At 40.6% G+C, this 24557-nt stretch overlaps 1 protein-coding gene across 1 annotated transcript in view; it reads left to right on the top strand.

Moving 5' to 3' along the window:
- Positions 1-24557, top strand: part of COL19A1 (collagen type XIX alpha 1 chain) — a 331665-nt gene that overhangs the window by 198310 nt on the left and 108798 nt on the right. Inside the window, exon 14 of the mRNA XM_029912234.1 lies at positions 20078-20131. Coding sequence (XP_029768094.1) covers positions 20078-20131 — 54 coding nt within the window. The remainder of the gene's footprint in view (positions 1-20077; positions 20132-24557) is intronic.

The raw sequence follows: 24557 nt of genomic DNA, 5'->3' as shown, positions 1-24557 counted from the left end.
CATGCAGAATTAATTTTGGCCCAGTCCTACAGGGCATTGAGGCACTCATTTTTCAGAGAAGTTAAAGGGAATCAAGGTGTTGAATACCATACATTATTGGGTCTGTAGAGGAGTGCGGACTCACCCAGCGGGGCCTCCTGCTGGTGACTTCCGGGAATTAGCTCGTTCCAGCTCCAGAGCACACTCTGCAGGCCGATGGTCCACCTGTCCTCTGGCCCCCGTGTCCCACCCTGGACCCCAGGGCCCTTTTACCTGGGGTGCTGCCCCCTGGCAGTAACCCCTCAGTCTTAGGGTCTCCCCTCCCCAGGGAACCCCCACCCACTATCCCCACTTCACCTCAGTCTTGGCTACTGCCCAGTCTCCATCTAGCCCCCGCTCACTGAGGCAGACTGCAGTATCGGCCACTCATCACAGGCAAAGGGGTTCAGAACTGCTGCCTCTGCCTACCCATGGGCTGCCCCCTGCAACCCAGTACCTAATAGGCTTTACCAGGCCTGCAGCCTGGGGCTTTCCTAGACCAGAGCTCCCCAGCTCCCTTGGCCTTTCCCCAGCCCTGCTCCACTCTAGGCACTTAGTTAAGCTCCCTACAGCCAGGCCCTTCTCTCTCTGAACACAGAGAGAGACTGCCTGCTTGAGCTCCTGGCTCAAGCCTTTATAGGGCCAGCTGGGCCCTGATTGGGGCATGGCCCCAGCTGACCCTGCTTCCTCCCAATCAGCCCAGGCATCTTGCCGTTCCACAGCCCTCCTCCAGGGCTGTTTTAAACCCCTCCGGGCAGGAGTGGGTAACCACCCTGCTACAGGGTCCTTTGTGTACAACCTTTCATGAAAGGCATAATGGTGATTGCTAAAGATATGATCCTGCAGCCTTGACACAAAGGAGTCAGGGCCGGCTCCAGGCACCAGCTTCTCAAGCAGGTGCTTGGGGCGGCCGTTCCGGACAGGGGCGGCAGTTCCAGGTATTCGGCGGCAATTCGGCGGACGGTCCCTCACTCCGCCTGGGAGTGAAGGACCTCCCGCCGAATTGCCGCCGCCAGAACGTGATCGCGGCTTTTTTTTTTGGTTTTGGCTGCTTGGGGCGGCCAAAACCCTGGAGCCGGCCCTGAAAGGAGTATTTCTTTTCAGGAAAGCAGTCCCATTTACTTCAGTGGAACTATCCACAGGCCTGATCCTGGTACACAGTGATGAGTGTGGGAATGTTCTAACTCTTACTGTTATGCAGTTAAATATGTGAGAAATGGAAAAAGTCTTGCTTGTCCATTTTTTTTACATGCTCTAAATAGGAAGTTTTTCTGTGGAGTCTCAGGTCTGCAAAACAGCCAGAATACTAACACTTATTTGTCCCTTATATTCAATAATGTGAAAGGCAGACATTGGTGATTATCTGAAGTTTTAAAATGTAGTTATTTTGTGGTGCTGCTTTTAGGCTAGGACTGTAACATTATGTCCACTGCTAGAAAAATGAATTGTAGTCAGGGCCGGCTCCAGGCACCAGCTTAACAAGCAGGTGCTTGGGGCGGCCAAGGGAGAGGGGCGGCACCTGCAGCAATTCGGGGGCGGCAGGTCCCTCACTCCCTCTAGGAGCAAAGGACCTGCCGCTGAACTGCCGCCGCCGCTGCCGATCGCGGCTTTTTTTTTTTTTTTTTTTCCCCAATTGCCGCCGCCGGTCGCGGGGGCGGTTTTTTTTTTTTTTTTTTTGCTTGGGGCGGCAGAAACGCTGGAGCCGGCCCTGATTGTAGCTGTATTCTTTTTGTTAAGCAGGGAAATTTAGTGAGAAGATAGATTTCCCTTAGCCACTTATATTTCATACATAACATTAAGCTGGTGTCTTTTCCAGTTAGTAGTATACAGACAATACAGTATAAACAGAAGTGCTTCTTCCCCTACTATCACAGCCATGCAGACAACTGTCTCCAGCCAAACAGCAGCAACAACAGAGGTTTGGACTACGCCCTCTCTCATGCGCTTCATATTATTGTAGAGTGAATGGCAATTCTTTCTTGCCCTGCACCAACCAGTATAATAATAATAATTAATTAATAATCATGCATCATCATGGTAGCTTAATTTAAATAAATTAAAAATCTGGAAACGCAGACGTTAAGGTTTTTACAGCCACAATAACTCAGGCCTTATCAACACTGAGATTTTTAGCCACTGTTATAGTTACACTAATGTGGGTGCATCATTGTGGGTGCATGTAGTATTAGATATGGTGTACTGGTATAAATCAGCAGTTGCAAATCTGCGGTCTGCACCAATGCAGCTACACCAGCATAGCTACCTGGATGCTAAAAAAAACAGTGCATAGAAGACCTCGGTCAGGTTGCACATCCTCTATATATGGTATTACATACTGACAAACAAACAAAAATTATGTTAAAAGGATGTTAAGATTGCAAAATCAAATGCTCAAGAGTTACAAAATGATGGAATGAAGGTTGTGCATGCAACCTTACTCCATCCTCTTCCTGCATATGGATTTTTGATGCACTTTTTAATTATTGTGTCACATACTATTTTTAATGAGACATCTGCCTCTTTCAGTGCACAAGAAGGACAAAGCAGTGGTTATTCAATATTTCTTTTTATTTCATCACTCATTATGTGACCCTGTGCTTCATTTATTACAAACCATCGAAACCTTGCACTTAATACAGAATTATTTATTTCCTCATGAGTTTTCCTCTGGAGCTCAGAACCATACTATAAGGTCTTGTCTACACTACAGAGTTTTGTTGACAAAAATCAGCTGTTGTCGACAAAACAGTGAAGGTGTACACACTACAATGCTCCTGCTGCCAACAAAACTCTCCTGCTTTTCCAACAAAATAAAACCACCTAGACAAGATGCTAAGTTATATCGACAGAGTGTCAGTGTAGACACTGTGCTTGGTTATGTGACTGTAAAATGGCCTCCAGGAGATGTCCCACAATGCCCATTCTGATTGCTGTGGTTTGAACTCCACTGCTCTGCACCCAGGTACACAGGCATTGACCCCTCCCCCCCCCCTTTAAAGGCCATTTCCTGATTGCTTGGCACGGAGACCTGACATCACATTTTCCCAGCTGACCATGGTGGCTCCACACAGCAAACGCTCTCCCGCTTGGAATACAAGTGAGTTGTTGGATCTGTGGGGAGAAGAGGCTGGGCAGTCCCAGGTCTGCTCCAGCTGTAGGAACTTTGATAGCTATGGACAGATTTCTTGTAGCATCTTGGATAAGGGCTACAAACGGGACATGCATCAGTGTCATGCGAATCTAAAGGAGCTGAGGCTGGTATACCAGAAAGCAAGGGAGCAAACCATGGCTCTGGTGCTACACCAAAGTCCTGCTGCTTCTACAAGGAGCTGGACGCCATCCTTGGTGGCGACCCCACCTCCACTGCCAAGAGCCCTGCTGATGCTTCAGTGGGACTGGAGACAGCGGACTCAACCCCGAGGACAAAGTGGTGGATGAGGAAGTCAAGCTGGAGGATGAGATGGGACAGGCAACAGGGTTGTCCGGTGCCATGGCGAGCCAGGACCTCTTCTTGACCCAGGAGTATTCAAGCCAGTCCCAGAAGTCATGATGCAGGAGAGGGAAGCTTTGGTAAGTGATCTTTTTGAGTTGATGCTGCTCAGTTACATGAGGTAGAGCTGTCCTTTGCTTTGTTATACTCTAGAAGTGGGCGAAGACATAGAAATGTAGACGACTAGCTGTGTTTGCATCTGTGTCTGCTTCGCATTCCCCTATGCAGCTACGCAGTAGGGGCCCTGTGGAAAAGTGTGTTAATGGACACCGAGATTTCACAGAAATCCTCCAGAGATGTCTCTAGGAAACTTTCCTGGAGGTACTTGCCAATTCTCTGGCAAAGGTTCCTTGGCAGAGCTGCTTTGTTCCTTCCCCCATTGTAGGAAACTTTTCCATGGCAATAGGCAATCATTTGTGCAGGGACCAAAGCGGCGCATAGACATGCAGCATAGGGACCTGGTCTGATGCCACACGCATACAGGAGTCCACCCTTACATCCTTCCTTACCCTCAGGGGTGAGATATCAGCTTCAATGACCCCATGGAAAATGGTGGCAGAATTTACAATTTTGCTCTAGTTGCTTGCAGTGATCCCCTTAGAAAGCTACTTAGACCTTTTGACCCATCTTGAGTGACCCTCCGGCCCTGTCCTGAACTCACCATGTTTGGGTTGTTCGTTGAGCTGTGTGCTTGACAAAAGAGAATGAGAAACTGGTTCCTATTTTAAAAGAGGTGTATTTTACTATAATGATTCGATGCTTTGAGTGCACTCAAAATCATGCTTCTGTTTATTGTTTCCTTTGCTTCTGCAGATGTGGCCTTCAGGGGAACCCCCTACAAACCAGCGGAGCACCTCCACCAGATAAGGAAGCAACGAGGAGGAGCAAGAAGGACATGTTTCAAGAAGTGCTCCAGTCCTCAGGTGCCGAAAAACAAGAACAACGGGCGTGGAGACAGACTGTAACTAAAAATTATAAAATAGGCAGGACAAGAAGGAGACCTAGTAGCAAATTGTAATGGGCCAGGAACGGATGATAAAAGTGATGCAGGAGCAAACAGAGATGTTGAAGTCCCTAATTGCACTTCAAGCAGAACACATGCATGCTTGCCCCCCCACCCCCATCCCCACCCCCACCCCTGCAGCTGATACAGAACTGCTTGTCATGCCCTCCCCAAACTCCTTCCACACATTCCTTGCATCTTCCCGACCCGTCTCAGTACCTCATTCACTCCACCCCTTCGGACAGCTTCCAAAATGATAGCTGGAGTTGCACACAGCTATGAGAGCCTACATCAGGACGCTGCCCTTCACTGTTATCTCCCTTTACACCAAGCGTGTTCTGTGTGTTAATTAGTATTTAATAAAAACATACTCTCTGAAAGATAATAAATCTTTATTTGTCTCCTACACACAGTGGTTGCTGCTGAAATTAATACACAGTGGTAATTGGAGGATTTGCAGACTACAGGAAGCAATCATCAACATTTTCATGCAATGCAGCAAGATAACAAAGCATGACAGAATGCTTTACAGAAAGACATATTACCGGTGCTCATTATCAAAATGGTTCCTCAAAACCTGATTCAAATAGCCCCCAGTTTTGCCCATCTAGTAGCCCTGGTGTCTGGCTGCTCGGAATTAGCTGCCAGGCGAACTGCCTCCATGCTCCACCTCAAGGGAAACTTTTTACCCATAACCTCACAAACATTATGCAGCACACAGCAGGCTGCTATGACCATGGGAATAATATCCTTAGTTAGGTCTTACCTGCCATAAAGGCAGCGCCAGTGAGTTTTTAATCTGGCAAATGCACATTATATGGTCATTCTGCACCTCCTGAGCCTATTGTTGAAGCACTTCTTGCTGCTGTCCAGGATTCCAGTGTAAGGCTTCATGAGCCCTGGGAGTAAGGGGTACGCTGGGTCTCCCAGGATCACTATGGGCCTTTCAACACCCCGCACTGGAATCTTCTGGTCTGGAAAGTAAGTTATCTACACATTTGTAAATCCAGAGTAACTCCATTAAAATTAATATAGTCACTCCAAATTGTATGTAACTCTATGTAACAGAGAACATAATTTGACCTATACACTTGTGTGTGTCTGGAGGAGAAGCTGAGAGACTTACTAAATATAAATATCAAGGCAGTACCATTATCATAGAATCATAGAATATCAGGGTTGGAAGGGACCTCAGGAGGTCATCTAGTCCAACCCCCTGCTCAAAGCAGGACCAATTCCCAACTAAATCATCCCAGCCAGGGCTTTGTCAAGCCTGACCTTAAAAACCTCTAAGGAAGGAGATTCCACCACCTCCCTAGTAACCCATTCCAGTGCTTCACCACCCTCCTAGTGAAAAAGTTTTTCCTAATATCCAACCTAAACCTCCCCAACTGCAACTTGAGACCATTACTCCTTGTTCTGTCATCAGATACCACTGAGAACAGTCTAGAGTCATCCTCTTTGGAACCCCCTTTCAGGTAGTTGAAAGCAGCTATCAAATCCCCCCTCATTCTTCTCTTCTGCAGACTAAACAATCCCAGTTCCCTCAGCCTCTCCTCATAAATCATGTGTTCCAGCCCCCTAATCATTTTTGTTGCCCTCCGCTGGACTCTTTCCAATTTTTCCACATCCTTCTTGTAGTGTGGGGCCCAAAACTGGACACAGTACTCCAGACAGGCTATACAAAAACAGCAAAGAGTCCTGTGGCACCTTATAGACTAACAGACATTTTGGAGCATGAGCTTTTGTGGGTGAATACCCACTTCTTCAGATATTCACCCACGGTATTCACCCACGAAAGCTCATGCTCCAAAACGTCTGTTAGTCTATAAGGTGCCACAGGACTCTTTGCTGCTTTTGCAGATCCAGACTAACACGGCTACCCCTTTGATATGCTATACAAAAAGTTTACTAAGAAAAAAATCCACAGAAGAGAGAAGTGAAGGCACCAGGATTGTACTCAGAACAGACCTACAGATATGAGAAAAGTGTTGCCTACAACGTAGAGCAAAGAGGAATAACTTCAAAGGAAAATTATTTTTATCTTTCCAGAAGATTTGAGCTCCTAACTGAAGCATGGAGAAAGGAGCCAACACCAATCAAGAAAGAGTTTATTAATCCAAGTTTGCAGAACTCAATTTTTGTTTCTCACCCCACTGTAAGTAATTTACAAGAACTGTCTCATACATTTTCTGGGACATTGCCTCAGTGCCGTCTTGCTAAATAATGTTCAGCACAGAGTGGCAGAGTCAGCTATAGAAGAATTCAGCACATAAATAAATTATATGCATACTCAGAGAATCAGTATTTGTTGACAGTTCAGGTAAATTGAGCAATCTCAGATGATATCAAAAGTTTCACCATGAAAGCAATATCAAATACATGGTTCAGTTTATACGCAAAATAAATGGATAACAGCAGAATTTAGCTAATTGGGTTTCAGTCTTTGATTTCAGTGAAGTAGATTACCAACAACATTCATTCATTATAGCTCCGTAGTCGTGATTTCAATAATTACATCATCAAATTCTAACCTTTGAAATAAGTGTTTGTTTGAAGTCAGTGGGAGGTGGATGTTCATATAGTAAATCATACTACAATTTTGTCCTTTCTTTGTGCCCCAAGCATATTTTTGACCCTTATATATGTTCTTAAAATATGCAAACTGCACATTTTGTGAAGAAAAGGATAGCTGAATTCTCAATAGTAACTCAGTACAGCAAAACTAGAATTAATAATTGTTATTATTGTCATATATATTATTGTGTTATCAAAGTATGCTAGGCATTGCACAGAAACACAATAGAGAGAGTCTCTTCAAATGATGTCATAAACACACAAAAAAGGGGTGGGAGAGGAAGGATGAGAGTGACAGTATCATAGAATCATAGACTTTAAGGTCAGAAGGGACCATTATGATCATCTAGTCTGACCTCCTGCACAACGCAGGCCACAGAATTTCACCCACTCACTCCTGTAACAAACCCCTAACCTATATCTGAGCCATTGAAGTCCTCAAATCATGTTTTAAAGACTTCAAGGTGCAGAGAATCCTCCAGCAAATGACCCATGCCCCACGCTACAGAGGAAGGCAAAAAAAAACCCCAGGGCCTCTGCCAATCTGCCTGGGGGAAAATTCCTTCCCGACCCCAAATATGGCGATCAGCTAAACCCTGAGCATGTGGGCAAGACTCACCAGGCAGACACCCAGGAAAGAATTCTCTGTAGTAACTCAGATCCCACCCCATCTAACATCCCATCACAAGCCATTGGGCATATTTACCGCTAATAGTCAAAGATCAATTAATTGCCAAAATTAGGCTATTCCATCGTACCATCCCCTCCATAAACTTATCAAGCTTAGTCTTGAAGCCAGATATGTCTTTTACCTCCACTACTCCCCTTGGCAGACTGTTCCAGAACTTCACTCCTCTGATGGTTAGAAACCTTCATCTAATTTCAAGTCTAAGCTTCCTGGTGGCCAGTTTATATCCATTAATTCTTGTGTCCACATTGGTACTGAGCTTAAATAATTTCTCTTCCTCCCTGGTATTTATCCCTCTGATGTATTTATAGAGGGCAATCATATCTCCCCTCAGCCTTCTTATGGTTAGGCTAAACAAGCCGAGCTCTTTGAGTCTCCTTTCATAAGACAGGTTTTCCATTCCTTGGATCATCCTAGTAGCCCTTCTCTGTACCTGTTCCAGTTTGAATTCATCCTTCTTAAACATGGGAGACCAGAACTGCACACAGTATTCCAGATGAGGTCTCATCAGTGCCTTTTATAACGGTACTAACACCTCCTTATCTCTACTGGAAATACCTTGCCTCATTCCAAGACTGCATTAGCTTTTTTCACGGCCATATCACATTGGCGACTCATAGTCATCCTGTGATCAACCAACACTCCGAGGTCCTTCTCCTCCTCTGTTACTTCCAACTGATGCGTCCCCAGCTTATAACCAAAATTCTTGTGATTACTCCCTAAATGCATGACCTTGCACTTTTCACTATTAAATTTCATCCTATTACTTTTACTCCAGTTTACAAGGTCATCCAGATCTTCCTGTATGATATCCCAGTCCTTCTCTGTATTGACAATACCTCCCAGCTTTGTGTCATCGGCAAACTTTATTAGCACATTCCCACTTTTTGCGCCAAGGTCAGTAATAAAAAGATTAAATAAGATTGGTCCCAAAACCGATCCCTGAGGAACTCCACAAGTAACCTCCCTCTAACCTGACAGTTCACCTTTCAGTACGACCCGTTGTAGTCTCTTCTTTAACCGGTTCCTTATCCACCATTCAATTTTCATATTGATCCCCAACTTTTCCAATTTAGCTAATAATTCCCCATGTGGAACCGTATCAAATGCCTTACTAAAATATCATGTGGTTCTGCAGGAAAGCATTTACACCTATTTATGGTTTATTAAATTAGGTGGATGTTTTTGTGGATTTTTAAAATTCCCTTTTGATGATTCAGGAGAAATTAGAGGTTTTTTGAAGGGATTAGAATGAAGTGTGGGAATAGTTTGAAATACAGATTTTGGAAACGTTCTTTGCATAGGGCAAAATGTAGAAAAAGAAAATAGGAGGGCATCACTAAAGGAGCTGAAAGGTTTTAGAGGTCCAATCCTAAACGATACTGAGCATTGCCTTCCATTGAAATCAGTAAGAGTTTCAGGTGGTGAGCACCTCCCAGGAATTGGACTGAGAAGAGCACATGCTGTGGGGCCAAGTTTCCAATTGTGTTACAAACTTGAGGCACAGACCATGCTTGCTGAATAGCTCCTTTTGTTGTGCAAATCTTCTGAGTGAACTTACACTCAATTTTACAAACCTGGGCTACTATATTTTTTCATTTAGTTTTGACACGCTGTAGCTCAACTTGCTGATCTTAACCAGTATTTCCTCTAATTGTTTTTCCTATGAGAAGAATGATTTACCACCAGAATTCAAGTTAAAAACCTATGAGCCTAGTTTCTCATTCCATTTGCTCCTTCATTCACATATTTTCTTTCTGTAAGGGGACTGTTGCCCCCTTACTAACATTCAGTGGGGGTGTTTTGATTGGCTTGCTCCCAGCACTAAAAGGGGAAGGGTCGATGGCAAATCAGGAGCCTGAGACTGACAGTCCCCAGGAACAATGGCGAGAGGCCAATGCTCCAGATCAGCCTGATTGACAGGGCGGGCAGGCTAATCAGAGGGTCAGGAGGCCAGGGAGGTCCCGTCCTCCGTGTGAGCTGGAATTGCCTGGGTCAGACTGAGTGGGGCCGAGCTAAGGAGAAAGCAGGGGCCCAGGCTGAGCTGGAGAGCAGAACCGTGCCAGATCCAGAGGGGCCAGAGACGCAGCCCAGGGAGAGCAGATCGTGTGCTGGGAGCAGAGGCGCAGCCACAGAGCCAGAAACGCAGCCCAGGGAGAGCAGATCGTGTGCTGGGAGCAGAGACGCAGCCACAGAGCCAGAGACGCAGCCCAGGGAGAGCAGATCGTGTGCTGGGAGCAGAGACGCAGCCACAGAGCCAGGTGTGGTGAGCAAGTGGGACCAGCCAAGGGGGGACCTTGGGCAAAGGGCCCAGCACAGAAAGACACCCCCAGACAAGGGCCCTTGCAGGCCAGACCAGGAGGGGGACCTTAACCCTACGGGGGGCTGACGCTGGGAAGAAGGGTCCCACCACTCAAAGCCCGGAGGTGTGTGGCCACCACCATTGCAAGTGTCCAACCCGCAGCATCCCTGCAGCACAGCCAGGGCCTGAGACGGAAATCTGGGACTAACAAGGAACAGACTGTGAAGTGCCCTGATGTCCAGAGACACTGTTTGTGATGTTCCCTGCCACAAAGCGGGATGATGTGTTTTCCTTTAACCTTTCCCATTTTTCCTTATTCTTTTCTTTAGATTGATTGTTAATTAAACAACTTGCATTTGTTTTAAATTGTATGGAATAATCAGTGGGTCAGGGAGGTGCCCAGTACAGAGAGAGTACCCCGGAGTGGGGACACCCTAGCCCCTGTCCTAGGTGACCACAGCAGGGTTGGGGGTCAAGCCCCCCAGGAATCCAGGGCCCAGCCTTGTTGGGGTTACGAGGACTCTGCCAGACAGGAGAGTGGAAGGGGAGTCCTCAAGGGCAGGGAGGCCTCTGGGTAAAGGAAGTGGGAGCGAGGACTCAGATCCTTTCGCTAGCCCACTTCACCGGGGTAGTGCAGAAGCCCGGAAAGTTCCCCACAATAGCGGGACCATTCCCCCGCTTACATTTCTACCGTTTATTAACTAATTTCTCTCCTCATTTATATCATACCCATCATTTATCACTTTCTTTCCAAGACATACATTCTCTCTCTTTCGCTTTCCCTCCCTCTCTCTCACTCTTCTTCTCCCCGGTACCCCACATTATCCAATTCCTCACTTTCATTGTACGATGGGTAATGGAGATATCTCTCATTATATATACATATAATATATTTAATTCCCTTCCAGTCCATAAAGTCAACTAAAAAGGCATGTGATACCATGGTGAATGGCACAGTAGAAACAGATTGTAAAGGGGTTAAAGCAAGGGTAAGAAAAGCCTTTGGGGAAATAAGCAGTATTCAGCACTAATTGCTACTTTTCTTTGTCATCTTCATCACTGAAAAACAGGATTTCTTTTTGCAAAGCTCTTTACTTACCAGTGACTTATCTGATTTAATTTATTTTTGTTCTGAAAACTGTTCAACCAAAATTGCATCCTAAACTCCAGGGAAGCATGTTATCATTGGTTTAAAGCAAATGATGCCAGTATACCATCTTCCCCCAAACAAACTGTTTTTATGTTTATTGCTATTGGCAATCTTCATATCTTTATATGTTGGTTCACATCCTTTAACTTCTGTCATTTATTTTCTAGAATTGTATGAAATGTCTGAAAGATGCTAATTGAATATGCTTATAAAAAAATCCAACTCAACATGCTAAGAGAGGTGCTTCTAGTAGTCAACAGAACTTTATCACTTAAAAAAAAAGTTACCCAGCCTTAGTGTGTAAATTGTTATATAGTATCAGCTACCTACTTTCATTACATTTTTTGGTACCTGATGATTTGAACATGATGAATTTCTTTGAGTATGCAGAGGTTGCCATAGAAACTAAATCTCGAAGTAAAAAAGTGAAGATACGAAGCATTACTAATTCTGAAGAAATTATGCTACTAATTGTGAAATGAAAAGAAATGCACAGTTCCATTTATTTTTGAGAAGCATGTAATTTAAGCATGTCTAATGTAGTTTTGTAAGAAAGCCTCTAGTGTGGACATACAGTAGACAATAAATCAAACCAAAGAACAAAAAGCTGAAATCATCAGTGTTTTTGCAAGAACAAGTTCTTCATTTTTCTAAAAACTCATAACATACTTAATTGTATTCCCCAAATTTAGCCTCCTTATCCCTCTTTAATACTTGTACTCAATTTTAAATATAACGACCATGTAATGGATTTCCTTGCTCAAAACAAGCAGTATATTTTCTTTCTTTCTTTGTCATATCATTTTCAATAATCAGGGATATTTTCTAGAACAAATTACAAAAAATAAATAATAAAAAAGTTCCATGAACTTCCATGTGTTGCTTCCTGTGTGTCCGTACAGTGCCTAGCACAAGGGGGGCCCATTCTGTTTGGGTTCTGGGCATTACTGTTGTATAAATAAAAATAATTCTAATAATTGTATAGGGTAGGTCTCAACTCCAGCCTGAGGCGAAGTGGCAGCAGGCCTCGCTGGTGCTTTTTGAGTCTCGCTGCTGCAGAGCTGGGAGGAGCAAGCAGGCTGCTTGAAGGTAAATGGAGTGGCTTTTTGGGGTGTGGAATTATTCTGTTGTGATATCAAGTAAGAGAGAGGTAATTCTTGTGTACCAAGCAAAACTCTTCCTTCACATTTTTCCTTAAGATGTATTTCTCTTTTGAAGCTTTTCTTCACTGACCTCTCTAGAACTTGAAGGTGTTTTACACTGGACAACAGCCCCAGTATTCTAACTTTAAGCAGGAAATCAAACATGTGTCTCATTTTTGGCAACCTGTCCCTTCCACCCTACGTTGGTAAGAACTCCATGTAGCTTTTCTCCTTCTGTGGCCTACTGTCCTGCCTGCTGATAAAGCAGGAGGATCAACCACTCCATTTACCTTCAATCTTTGCTTCACTCCTCCTTTGCCCTCCTGCTGCTTTGCATGTCAGCACACTTGCTCTGAGAAGTGAGTTAGTATTGAAAGGAGAAACTGGAGCAGAGGTAAAGATTAGTAATGTTGCCACAATACACATGCGTGAGAGACATGAAATAGAGACAGATTCTCCATGATGAGGAAAAGAGGATGAGGAAAAAAAATCTCAAATGGACGGAGAAAGAGAGTGAGAACTTGAGAGCAAAAACTTTAAAGGATGGGGTGAGATGCCTTCGAGGAGAAAAAGAGAGGAATGATTCAGAACTGAAGGGGAGGAGAAATAGAGAAGTTTACAGGGGGAGAAAATTGAAGCACCTGAAGACACTAAAGGGGGAGCAGGCCTGTCATCTTTTCCCATCCTGAAAACACTGGAAAAGGGAGTGGACCTTTCTGCCTTCCTCTGGAGACTTCAAGGATACAAGAAATGAGGAGGCACCAAGGTTTGTTAGGGAGGGAGGTTAATTTGAAAGGCTTCAGAGAGGTGACATTCCAAAGGTTAAGATGAGCATCCCAACTTGCCTGAAGGCTCCAACTGAAATTGGGGTACCATCATGCTAGGTTCTGTCCATACACTAATAGGAGACAGTCCTTTTCCTGAAGAGCTTACAATTTAAATCACATACAAAAAAAGCTAGGAAATATAATTAAAATTGATTGTGTAGACTCCATTCAACGCCTTGGTGTATATGCATTGTAATAATCTTATCCATCATCACAGAAAAGAACATCTGTTTTCTTTTTGTAACCCTCTGTCTCATTCACTGTCCCTCCTGTACACTGAATGAGGAAGCAGTCCTGTAGAATACATAGTACATAATTGTGTAACAAGGACTGTATCAATAATGCATATGTGCAAAGGGGCTGAATTAAGGTTGCACAAGCAGCCTTAATTCAGCCAGTTCCTAGCTTCTGAATGCTTGACTTTGCTACCTGAATATTCTTTTAAAGTAGTTTTGTTAATGTAATTTCTAGGTGTATTAGAAAACAAATTGAAAGAACAAACATTCTATCCTATGGAAGCGCATTGACCACTCCTCCCCCATGTGGTTCTCCCACAGGCCTGATGTAAATGTTGACTTGCACTGGGCCTAGTGCCGATCCCTCTGGCATACCACTAAAAAACTAGAAAACCGGGTGACTGGGCATTGAAGTGGCAGATGTACTTCAGTGTCGAGAAGTGCAAAGTAATGCACATTGGAAAACATAATCCCAACTATACATACAAAATCATGGGTTCTAAATTAGCTGGTATCACTCAAGAAAGAGATCTTGGAGTCTTCGTGGATAGTTCTCTGAAAACATCTGCTCAGTGTGGTGCGGCAGTTAAAAAAGCTAACAATGTCAGGAACCATTAGGAAAGGGATAGATAATAAAATAGGAAATATAATGCCACTATATAAATCTGTGTTATGCCCACCCTTTGAATACTGCATAGAGTTTTGGTCGCCCCATCTCAAAAAAGATGTATTAGAATTTGGAAAGGTGCAGAGAAGAGCAACAAAAATGATTAGGGGGTGGAACAGCTTCCATTTAAGGAGAGATTAAAAAGACTGGGATTGTGCATTTTAGAAAAGAGATGACTAAGGGGGGGATATGACAGAGTTCTAAAAATCATGAATGGTATGTAGAACATAGAATAGGGAAATGCTGTTTACCCCTTCACATAACCCACGAACCAGGGGTCACCCAATGAAATTAATAGGCAACATTTTTTTTAAAACAAACAAAAGAAAGTACTACTTCACACAGTGCAGTCAACCTGTGGAACTCATTGCTATGGGATGTGAAGGCAAAAGGTATAAATGAGTTAAAAAAAGAATTAGATAAATTCATAGAGGATAGGTTCATCATTGGGTATAAGGCAAGGTGGTCAGGGATCCAACCTCATGCTTTGGGTGTCCCCAAAGCTCCAACTGCCAGAAGCATAAGGCTCTGGCCACTGTCAAAGACAGGATACTGGGCTAGATGGACCATTGGTCTGATGCAGTATGGTCATTGTTATCCTCTTATATGTTGAATTTGGCCTTACGAGCAATCTCTTTCTAAAAAATTGTATACTTACAAAGTTTTTTTTTCAAGGTGTCTTACTTTAGCTAGACCAGCCGCTTGACATATTGCTCATTAATCATATATATTAGCTAGAGTAGTTGAGTCTTTAAAACCCAACTGCCTACTCTCTCCATAGGGACTAGTTCTTGTTTTCAAAATGTGATGACATATGCTTTAAGACGCTGCTAATTAGCCCTTTCCCTTGAAAATTCATCCTGACATGTTTCAAGTACATTTTCCCCCTCATACTTCAGTATTGGATCATTAAATTATTAATTCCCTTTCATAAGCCTTGTAGGATTCCCTGCATAATGCTACTTGTTTATATCTTAAAATATTTAATAATCCTGCAGCTTATTCGAGACACTAATGTTACTTGTATTTCTCCTGAAGAATTCTGTTGAATAGATTATATTATGATACAGTAGAGAGCTACAGTAGAGATTAATGTTTTTAGTAGTTATTAGTATTGCAGTAGTGCCTAAAGGCCCCACTCAGAATTGGAGCCTAGTCATGTTGGGCACTGTACAAACACATGGAAAGACATGCACAGTCTCTGCTCTGAAGAGTTTACATTCTGATTTAAGACAAAACTTGACAGCTTTGACAAACTAGAGGAACAAGTAAAATAAGTTCACAAAGGTACATTCTCTTGCTGTGTGCACAACCTGAGAGTTCTGAAGCATATAATATGTTGGTTGGTTGGTTTTTTGGTGTTTTTTTTCTTTTGCCTGTGACCTACCAATCATTAGTTGGCTGACTAATTGGCGACAAAAGTGGGTTTTCAGTAAGAGAAGAAAGTGAAATGCAAATTATTCCAAGGAAGGCATTCCATGAATAAAGGGAGGTATGGACATAAACTTTACATAGTTACTTCATAGATAAAGTTCACTACATTGATTACTATATATGCCAGTACCAACGACATGCCAGCAAAAATTTCAGTTACAATTCTTTGTGAATTATTTTATATTATTTAATGGAAATTGACCTGGATAGTGGTATATAGTCAGTTAGTATCATGCCTTTCTTTCTTCTAATTTAGCTTACAGAATATTGGATATTTCATTTTAGTTAGGAAGAGCAAGTTTATGGTGATTTTTCTTAATTTCTCATATGAGCAGTTCCATAATCCAGATATTAACACTCTTGAGAGTTTAACTACTCGGTGAAAATTGTGAATTTCACTCTAAATGTAACATTTGCTAGATAACGATGGGTATATGGAGTGTTGTGCTAAGCAACTTTTTATTGTGAGCCCAGATATAGTCTGGTGCCCCCATGCAGGGAAGTTAGGGGGCAAAAAGCAACCTTTTACTCCCTTGTGCCAACAATCTGCATTGTGACCAGCACTGCGGAGAGGAGATAAGCTTCCCTATGGCTGCTAATTCCTTCTTCCACGTAGGTGGGTGAGGAGTGGATAGGGTTTTGGCACTCCCACCCACACAGTAAGCAAGACAGCACACAAGGGGATCTTTGCTTCTCCCTTCTGGAGTGAAAGAGGGACTAGGAAGCAGATTATGATTGAGTCACAATCTATTTCTGGTCTGATCCTGGGGAAAAGACTTACCCCAGGGCTTGTGGGAAAGCTTGTAATTTATTTTTAAAAAGAGCTCTTTTATTGATTTAAGATAATCTTTTCATAATTATTCTTTTCCCCCAAATATTGAAATCATTTTCCATTCAGTACAATTTTTTCTTGCTTAGGCTTTCAGATGGTCATAGAAGGATTTAAACAACAATTATAGATCAATTATAACAGTATAACAGTTTTAAGAAAAGTCTTGTATCTTTTGGGGAGGCAGGGGGAGACTGATTTTTATGCCCTCAGGAATGGCTACTTCTTCATTTCAGAAATAAATTCTGAAAGTATTTTTGTAAAGCAGTGGTGTGCGTACATTATGAGTAACTTAATATTATTGCTTTCTTTTAGTGGTCTTAGTGTCTTAAAGGCTCTCTCTGTTTATAGTTCTTCTGAGCTGAGAGTAGTGATAAAATTCATAGTTTTTACTGCACATTGTTTATTAAAAAAATCAACCCAATTTGATTAAAATTTTTCATGTTAATAAACGTGTGTGTTCACTTTTATGAACTCTGTAAAGAAAACTAATTTTAAAAAAAATCAGTTATAAAAGGAAATAGAGAAAAATGAATATTTGGAAACAAGCACTTGATAAACTTTGCATTCCTAGAATATTTCCCCTCGTATTATTATTTTCATCTCCTTCCAGTCCTTTAACGTTGAGTGTACCGCAGATGTTCTTGTAGCCATATAGTCTCTTGTACACTTGACATAAACCATTGTCTGTTAAACTAATTGTAGAATATAGAGTAGGAGAAAGTATACTTTTGGTCTCAATGGGCAGTGACTAATGAATGGCAAAGCAAAAACAGAACCAAAAAAGCTATTTCTCTTTCTGATTTTTTCATGTAAATGATTTCAAAAAGGTTTGCCACCCGCTCTTGTTTTAATTTTGCAACATCCATCATAAATTATATTTCAGCTCATATGTAAAAAAAAGAAACATTTAGCTCCCAGAATATTCTGTTTTTTCCTATGTAATTAACACTCCATTCACAGTTGTGTATGTCAATCAAAACCTTGCCTTCTTTCCTTTAACACTTCCTTGATACTTTGTTTAGACTGTTCTAAGTGTCATCCTCAATACACCCTAAATACGTACAAACAGGAACAGGGACATGCTTTAAAGAAGTTGACAGTATGTTGGTCCTAATAACTCAGAGGAGCTATTTAAAAAGATGATCCATTATATAGTTATTTTGTATTTAGGCCATCATATTTCTGTCCACTTCTTTGGGGATACATATGATTACTGTTTTTCAAATAAAGCTGGTAAACTTAAAGCTTATATTTACAGTTGTAAAGTAGAGATAAGCCCAAACAAAATCACAGATCTCTACACCCCTGAACATTCAGGAAATTTGGAACCAGATTGGAACCTAGTCCCTAACCTCACCCTGTAAAGGGTCAAAGGAAAACTTTCAGGTCCAAACACTTTTGAAATTTTAGGAAAGTTTTAGATCTGGACCCAAATCCAAATGCTACTTCTCAGGCCCATCTCTATATATCATTTATCATGTATTTAAATAATCTATTCAGTTATGTGATATTCTAGCAATGTCAATTTGTGACACTCATTCAGAGTCTATAAGGATTTTCATTTTGAAAATTTTTGAACGTTTTCGGAATAATGTTCCTATTTTGCTCCTGCAAAAAAACACATTTGTATGTACACATGCAAAATGGCATGCACAAATCAAATATTTTCTGGCTAAATCAGGTACTTGCAAATAAATTGGATGCATTTGTAAATTGTTAACTTCTATCTTTTTGCATGTATATTTACCCCGTATCCAGGGGCAAAAGTGGGTTTTATGACCACAAATGTGTGTATTTTTGCCATAGCAACTTGACATTAGTTGTCAGCAGTTATTGTGTCTAAAAATGCTACAAATTTAAATTTTACAATCAAGATTTAAGCTTGTAAGTTATTTCATTTTTAGCCTGTTTGTCAAAAACAGAATTACTGCATTTGTTCACTCAGAGCCTGCCCTCTGTCTATTGAAGTCAGTAGAAATACTCCCATTGACTTGGATCAGGCCTTAGTTAGGTATTTGTGTGATTGGCATTTACAGGCACAAATGCATGTTTTATACACAGAGGTAGTAACTGCATAAACAGGGAGCATTTTTGCAAATCAAGTGCTGTATCCCTTCTCACTCCTCACCCTCCAAAAATCGACATAGTCTTTGTAAGAGACAGGAATGCAAGCACTCTAAAAAACTTCTGTTTGGTTAACTTCTTCAATTTCTCCTATGCATCCCCACTGATTTTGAGGCAGCATTTGGCTAAATTATTGCAGGTGTATGTACAGAATGCAAGGAAAGGCATTGGTGGCCTTAGTTTTTGAACTCCTGTGAATTAAATAATAATTCTGAGCCTTTTTTTGCCTTCATATATGTCTGCAGTAACCTTGCTAAAGTCACTGAAAGGTGGATGTATATCAGAAAGCAGCATATGGTTCTTTGTGTTTCAGAATAAAAAGTTACCAATAATAAGAACATATCATAGACTAATTGGGTTTTGTATAAAAAATAGGTGAAATATTGAGGTTAGCTAGTGTCTATTGCAAATAAAAAAAAAATCACTGTTAAGTTTTGGTATTATGGATAAATATTATTGAAATTCATACTGGTCTTAATACTCATTCACAGCTTACACTGCAATGGTTCAGCTCATAAATGTGTACTGAGAAAAATGCTTGAAACACAGCTAAACTCTTTCCATATAAAGGATCAGTACAAAATCTACACTATTGCCATTCCACATTCATAGCATAAATCTTAATGGTTCTAAAGGAGTTTAGAATAACACATCAAAGTGAGATTAATCTTAATGGGTCATTGACATGATTTCAGTTTCAACCACAACACTCTTAGCTTGTTAGTAACATAGGACTATGGGGGAAGAAACCCCAAGGAATCAAACCTCAAAAATAGCTCTAATTAAATGTTATCAGTTTGACTTAAATCAACAAAGGTTTTCCTCTCAATCAGCCATCAAGAAACCTTTGATTATAAGTTAAGTAATGGTGTGTTAGCCTAACAATTCAAGACCATATGTGAAATACATAAACTTTGAAATGATACCAGTAGACGTATGACTGCTCAAAGATTTTAGTCCACTCTCTTCCGGTCTTGGATTCCTGTATAACTGCTTAGCTCTTGAAATTGAGGTTTAGCTGTTTGTGAATCTGAGTAGGTGACAAATGACTTAAGTAATGGAGATCAATAAGTAAGACACACATATTTCAGTTCACTAGTGACACAGCTGAAAATCAGCTTTGAGAAATAGGGTGCTGGGCATATGTTAAATTGGTTATGTTCAACCTGTACCATTATTATATGGCTTATGGTGACAGATGCATTATAGTTTTACATCCCAGACCATTGAACGATCAAATAAAATGTAATTTATTTGGACATTGTCAAGATGATGGGTTTGTTGTATGTTACTTCCCTATCAATATGCTTTCACTCTTGAAACCTAGCTGGAAAAATGTGCCAGTAAAAATTATTGTGATGCAAATACATTGTTTCCCATAGTTATTAAGAACTTTTCTAAGGCAATAAGTTCTTATCAATGCTGCAATAAATGGTAAAAAGTATTTCCACTTTGGATAGCTTTTGATCTTTTTGTTAATAAACAGTACAAACAATCTTGCTTTTACAGATTATTTTATTCCAAATCAATCCTCAGATGTAATATTTATGAATGTCTGGGGTTGTTTTTTTTTTTTGTTGTTTCCAGGGAAGGCGAGGTAAACCGGGACTCCCTGGTAAACCAGGATCACCAGGACCTCCGGTGAGTAACCAGCAAGGAAAGTGGGAAATTCTCACTTCAGTCAAGAACTGCTGTATACTTTGTTAGCATTTTTGTAGCAGCTTACCTGAGGACAGCTTTAAATGAACACAATGGATCTTTGTTCTCTCTGCAATATCAGGCAGTTACAACTCCCAACCTTTTGATAGAACAAAGGTAAAGAATTGGATCTCAAATAAGAGAGGCTACAAAGCTCAGTGCAGTAGGGAAAAAACAAGCTCCCACACTGCTGTCTAACAGTTCAGAGAGGGGCTGGCTGAAAATGCTAACTATGGATATTGTGCATTCATTCAGTTTACCAAATGTATGATGCTGTATTTAAGATCTGATCATTTCTTTCTCAGAGGGATAATTTGAAAGATGAAGGACTGTGTGATGAGCTTGCCAACTGAATGGTGTAGAGGATTATACCCAATACTGGATTGAGCACTCAACTGTAGATCAAATGAGTTTACAGAAGAATTAAAAAGATTAAGAAATACAAAACTATATGAAAGGATTTATAATATGCAGCACTAAAGGTTTTAGCTCACATCTGAGAGTTTGGGTTTTATTAGAGATACATGATTTGGAATTTGAGCTCAGGCTTGGATTTGGCTTGCTTCAGGGCTTCTCTGGGCAGTAACGAATGTGATCTTTGAGAGAATAAGATTTGATAAGAGTTGTGACATTATATACTATTTACTATATTGTAAAAATGCTATCACACACAAACGCATGAAAGGTGTTAAGAGCTAGATGTGTAGTTCTTAATAAGGTAAACTTATATTCAACGAGTTGAAAGGTTCTTTTCTTAAAGTGTATTCGTCTTGTGAAATTCACTGTTTGCAAGCAGTTCTTCAACTGTTTCACTCTGTGGATCACTCTATAAAATATAAATCCACCATTGGACGACTGCCTCTTGCCCTACTGTACAGTTTTCATAATGTTCCATTTTGTGACTCATCAGGAAGGACTCTGTGAACAAAAGGTTACATCTGAGCCATAGTCTGAGAATCCCTGGTCTATACTAATGGTTAGGATTAAACAAAAGTGTTGTTGTTATCATCAAATTTTTGTGCTGGTTGAACATTAGTAATATTCCCAGTTTCAAACCACATTTTGACAGTTTTCAGCCTTCACTGGAATAAGTGATATCCATCAATCCATATTTCAGAATCCTTCTTTCTAGAAATGATGTTGCTGGATATAGTGAAGGGAAGCTGTCAGTGGTAGGTGAGTAAATTGGAATAGATGGTTCCTGCACTTATCTAAGAAGAAACAAAAGATCACACATTCTGTCACTGCCAATTTCTTTAATTTTTTCTAACAAAATATTTTCAGAAAGAAAAAACAGATGATGGTATTCATTCATTGTGTGTAAAAATAAGTAGATATTAATTCATCTTCATACAGCCATACTGAAGCCTCACTTGGAGTCCAGTGTACAGTTTGTGGTTCCTTGTGTTAGAGACATCGTACACTGGAGGGAATCCAAACAAGGATAATGGAACGATAAAGCAGTGATGTAGAACCTTATTGAACACAAATGCCAAACATGATCTGTTTAAAAATCAAGATAACAGGTGTCAATCTTAGGCCTTGTCTGTCCACGTTTTTTGTATCCGTATAACATGTTAGGTAGGGTTATCTTGTTTTACATATCTAGTTATCGTAGTACAATCTCTAATGTGGACTTAGTTGTACTGGTATAGTTTATTCCTCTTCCATATGGGAATAACAGTATCAATATAAACACATGTACACCAATATAACTGGATCCACAATAAGATGATTGTACCACTTTAACTATACTGGTACAACTAATTCCACATTAGAGATTGTACTAAAATATCTAAAGAGGTACTACTTTTGTGAATAAACAAGGCTATAGGGTGCTTTTTTAATTCCTTCTTTCTTTTCCAGTCTGTCGCTCCTTCCCTTTTTTGCTTCTGTCATTTCTCTTCCCATTCAATCTATCTCAGTCTGCTATTTTGCTCTTCCATTGGCCCTTCCTATGCTGGACATTAAATGGAGGTAGCTGCTTCATTCACATGGACACATTGGCTGCCCCTACTTTTGGCCTTGCCTCTGCACAGTCCAGGGCACAGCACAGTTAGCATACATGCCCATAGGTTTGCTATCAGAAGATTAGCAGCTATGATTTATGAAGAGCTTAAGGGAGCTGAGCATGTAAAGCCTGGACTCTACAGGAAAAATGAGAAGAGAGAGATAAGATCACCACCCATAAGTACTTCAGAAAGAATTAGATAAAAGTGAGTATTTAAAGTGGCTAAAACACAGATTGGGTATATGAAATTAATATAGGAGCATTTAAATTTGGTAGTAAGAAAACATTTTCAACTGTTAAAATGTTAAAAGGGCAAAAACTTCAATAAGGAGAGTTCTGAGCCAGCAACACTGAAGACTAGACTCGATAAAATCTTTAGGGGGGTTGGTGTAGAAGACACTCCTAAAAGTACAGGGCAATAGGCTAGCGGGACCAAATTCAAGTGATGTGTACAGACTATAAATTGTACACTGGTAAGCGATGTGAGTGTTAGACAGTCTAAATGAGTGTTATTTGTATATCTGATGAGCCAGAAGAAGGTGTAAATTATGCCAGTTTATACTCTCTTTACACCCTCTTGTGAATCTAGCCTGATGATTCCTAGCTCTCTTATATGTGGCTCACTAATTTGTTCAACACCTAAATTCTGTGTTATTATTTTTATAAAATCTATATTTGTAGTGAGTTCATATCCCTTACAGCCTACTATACAGTCTTGATTAAGAACTATGTCAATACCAGAAAGGCAAATCATTACATTTTTAGCTGGAGTATTCAATAAAGAGACATTTTCTGCTCATCCCCTTTCAGGTGTCTTTTTTTTTTTGCTTCATGTATTCTCTGGGGTAAATCTAGCCTCCATTAAAGTCAATGAGAATTTCTATTAATGGGTTATAAAAGAAGATTTCTGTCATCTTATCTCCCCCAGATGATATTCTGTTTTCCCCTTTGAGTATTTTTAAAGGGGTTATTAAACAGTGTGTAGTTGTAAAATGTATTATTCACTCCTGGTGCAGAAGTCTTGATTTTGGTCCTTGCTCCCTGATATTGTTTTTGAGTATTGTTCCATTATTTCAGTATTAGACAGTTGAGCTGTGTGCTCATACTTGTCACACTTCAATGCATAACAATTTATGCTGAAAACAGTAAAGCCAAGAAGCTGCTTAAATAGAACAGCAGCTCCCTCTAGTGTTTATTTGTTAATTTCCCCCCTTTTAAATGATTGAGAATTATATAAAGCTCTACAGTTAAATACAGTATGCCTTTGTTACTTGAGAAGTTTCCAAATAGTATGACTCTGAAGCCAAAAACCATTCACCTTTCACATGCATTTCATATTTTTTTCTTGCTTGCTTAACAAACATTTTTGTTGAAAGGAAGGCCATCTCTCACTAACTGTGTTCTCCCTCTGCTTCAGTCTTCGTTGAATTCAAAATGCTCAATTTGTGATACTAAAGTTGGCATTATCATAGCAAAACCCTGTGAATTGTAAATCATAAACACAGGATTATAACTTCATTGCAGAATTAAGCTGATAAAACCTTTCTCCTGCAGTACCTGCTTCACCTGCTAACAGAAATATCTGCAGGAATCAGCAACACAAAAGGAGATGCTGGCAAAGTATATTTCTTTGTGTAAAATTATTCTTTTTTTCAGTCTTGTTCCAGCAAGAAATTTCTCTTGAATACTTGAAGTAGTTTTGAGGGAAAGTGTAGAGGGAACTGAGTTCTGTATTTATATATGCTGTCAGCCTAATCCTGCATTGGCCCAACCCTGCAGTCCTTAGATAAACTCCTTTTAATTTCAATTAATGTTTCATCTGCCTAAAGGATTGCAGGATCATAGTGTATGTATTTGCACATATTGTTTAATTCTAACATATTTTTTCAGGCTTCAGAAATAAAAATATCCTGGTATCTATATTCTATGGATCTCAGGGCCATTGTGAGGGTTAGATTGTTAATGTTTGCAAAACCCTTTGCAGATGAAACACAAATGTGTTTGTGGCAGAAATGTGCTATGATGACAATATTTGCAGGAGAAACTGACCTATCATATTTGACTCATGGCAATAATTATCACTTTAGCTAATCATAACCACAGAATGACAATATATGTTTAAAAATCTGTTAAGAATTGTAAAGTGGAAACACCCTCATTTAATAATATGCATTGCCACATGTCCTGCTTGGGTCATAGTTCCAGACTATACAGCTGCTAGGGACATTGTTGACATTCCAGTGTCACCTTGTGGGTCATTGGAATACTGAAAGACATCCTTACAGAACACATCAGGCAGCTAGTGAAATCCATCTAATGATCAAAAAGCTTTACACTGGTTTCATTTTCTGGCAATGC

The sequence above is a fragment of the Terrapene carolina genome, unplaced genomic scaffold (genome assembly GCF_002925995.2).
Source record: "Terrapene carolina triunguis isolate 2854851 unplaced genomic scaffold, T_m_triunguis-2.0 Scaffold42, whole genome shotgun sequence".
Classification (NCBI taxonomy): domain Eukaryota; kingdom Metazoa; phylum Chordata; order Testudines; family Emydidae; genus Terrapene; species Terrapene triunguis.
This window is presented reverse-complemented; position numbering and strand designations above follow the sequence as displayed.